Below are 2,500 nucleotides of genomic sequence, written 5' to 3' on the forward strand. Positions count from 1 at the left end.
GTATAATTGAATTATGATTCACTTCATCATTATTAATAAATTGTACAAACATGAATGAATTCAAACATGAAATAATTGCTTTAAAATTCTATTAATTCATTACATTCATTCATTCTTTTTGTATCTCATTTATTTCCATGTACATAAGTGTTATTAGTATCAAACTAGTAAACCTGGTTATGTTTACTATTTGACACAAAAGTTAGAATTTTGAGTTGTGAATGTATTGTTTCATTTTGCAGGCAATGTTTTGCGGTGGTGTATTGCACCACTCGGAGACCTAGTGTCTGCTAGTAGTTGGTAAAAGAAAAAAAAAACAATTGTAAAAAACTGTAAACCACTTTTGTGTGAAGATTTCTAATCGTCCACCAGGGGGCAGGCTAGCTGTCTGCTGTTGCTTGCTCCCAGTGACCGTGTGAGTGTGTGTGTTTGAAAGAGAGAGAGAAAGAGAGAGACAGAGAGAGAAAGAGAAAGAGAGAATCTGCACTTAACAGGAAGAAAACATCAGTATGAAAGTACAAGAGGTTAGAGGTGACCTTTAAAAGAAAACAAATGCACATCATATCAGGTCAAACACATACAACAACCTTGTTCAAACTGTGTACCGGAGGGCAAAGAAAAGACAAATAGATCAAATGAAACTGCGCTGAAAGGCAAGCATGCGTTCCTCTGAGTTACAGGCACGTATATCACACAGACGAACGGAGGACATATATCACACATACATTTCTGCACGGGAGGACTGCAACCCCCTCCCCCCACAAACACACAAACACACACACACACACATGCAGATGTGTGTGCTCATCTCAAATCTCTGATCAGATGAGTGTGACAGCTGTGTGACATGACAAGACCACACACACTCTAACACACACACACACACACACACACACACACACACACACACACACACACACACACACACACTGCTGTCTCTTGGTTTGTCACTCTTTGGGACTTCACATTGTAATTACATATCACTGTAATGTCACTGTAATGTGCTGGTGTGTGTGTGTGTGTGTGTGTGTGTGTGTGTGTGTGTGTGTGTGTGTGAGACAAGGGTAGAATACAACACTCACAGACACCCACAGTATTTACTCCTCGTGCAGAAATGGACGTGATTGGCTGTTTAGGGTGGAGGGTGGATGCGTGATTTTATCGCTCTCTCCCCAACCAGCTCAGTGCCCATCAGTCTGGACACACACACACACACACACACACACACACACACACACACACACACACACACACACACACACTGGACAGGCTGGAGAGGTGCTTCGACAAAAGTATCCATGGTGACAGAATGATCAGAGAACTCATGCTGCATCAAGAGTGGCCCTCCCTTCCCCTAAACACACATACTCCTCCTTTCCACTAAACACTCACTCCTCCACTCCTCCTTTCCACTAAACACACACTCCTCCTCTACACTCCTCTCTCCTCCTTTCCACTACACACACTTCTCCTTTCCACAAAACACACTCCTCCACTCCTCTCTCTCCTCCTTTCCACAAAACACCCTCCTCCACTCCTCTCTCTCCTCCTTTCCACTAAACAAACTCCTCCACTCCTCTCTCCTCCTTTCCACTAAACACACACTCCTCCACTCCTCTCTCTCCTCCTTTCCACTACACACACACACTCCACCCTTCCACTAAACACACACTCCTCCACTCCTCTCTCTCCTCCTCTCCCCTAAACACACTCTTCCTCCGCTCACTCCTCCTTTCCCCTAAACACACTCCTCTCATTCTCATCTCTTTTTCATGCTTCTCTACTTAGTGTCATCAGAGCAGGCGGCATTGCTCTCTTTCTTCAAGAAGCTCTTGAAGACCCAAGTCTTCTGAGAATACCTCCTCTCCTAACACAACTAACATGCACTTCCCATACACTTTCCATACACTTGTCATGCCTTTTATGTTTTTCATTGCTATCATTCTTTGCCTTTTGTTCATGTAAAGCAAATTGAATTATTCCAGTGCATGAAATGCACTACAGAAGTAATTGCTGCCGTCTTGACCAAGACTCCCTGGCAGAAGAGACATTGTGTCTCAATGGGACCTTCCTGGTAAAATAAAGGTTAAATAAACTCGACTTCTATCAGTCTCACTTTTATTCTTCTCTCTTCCTCTAATCCAGTCTCTGTCTCTCTCTCCCTCTCTCTTCTTTCTTCCTCTAATCCAGTTTCTCTCCCCCCCCTTTCTCTCTCTCCCCTTCTCTCTCTTCCTCTCTCTCTCTCTCTCTCTCTCTCTCTCTCTCTCTCTCTCTCCCTCTGGCTCAGACAGATGGGGAGGGGAAAGGAGGACTCAGGCTTGTTTAGCATTCACTCTGCATTCGGTCAGCATGCAGCTGTAAATAAAAACAGGGTGAGTTTCCGTGGCAACGTGCAGGTTAGCGAGAAAGGCATGGTGGGAAATGTATGCAAGGAGCGGAGTTGGGTAGAGGGGGGTTCTCCTGCAATACCTTCTGAGTCCTTAGACATGTAGTGGGACAG

The 2,500-nt window shown here is 44.4% G+C and overlaps 1 protein-coding gene across 1 annotated transcript in view; it reads right to left on the reverse strand.

Annotated features, from left to right (window-relative positions):
* Positions 1–2,500, reverse strand: part of garnl3 (GTPase activating Rap/RanGAP domain like 3) — an 82,694-nt gene that overhangs the window by 3,186 nt on the left and 77,008 nt on the right. Inside the window, 1 exon segment of the mRNA XM_048259362.1 lies at positions 2,470–2,500. This exon segment is cut by the window's right edge and continues 29 nt beyond it. Coding sequence (XP_048115319.1) covers positions 2,470–2,500 — 31 coding nt within the window.

This window comes from Alosa alosa, chromosome 12 (genome assembly GCF_017589495.1).
Source record: "Alosa alosa isolate M-15738 ecotype Scorff River chromosome 12, AALO_Geno_1.1, whole genome shotgun sequence".
NCBI lineage: Eukaryota > Metazoa > Chordata > Actinopteri > Clupeiformes > Clupeidae > Alosa > Alosa alosa.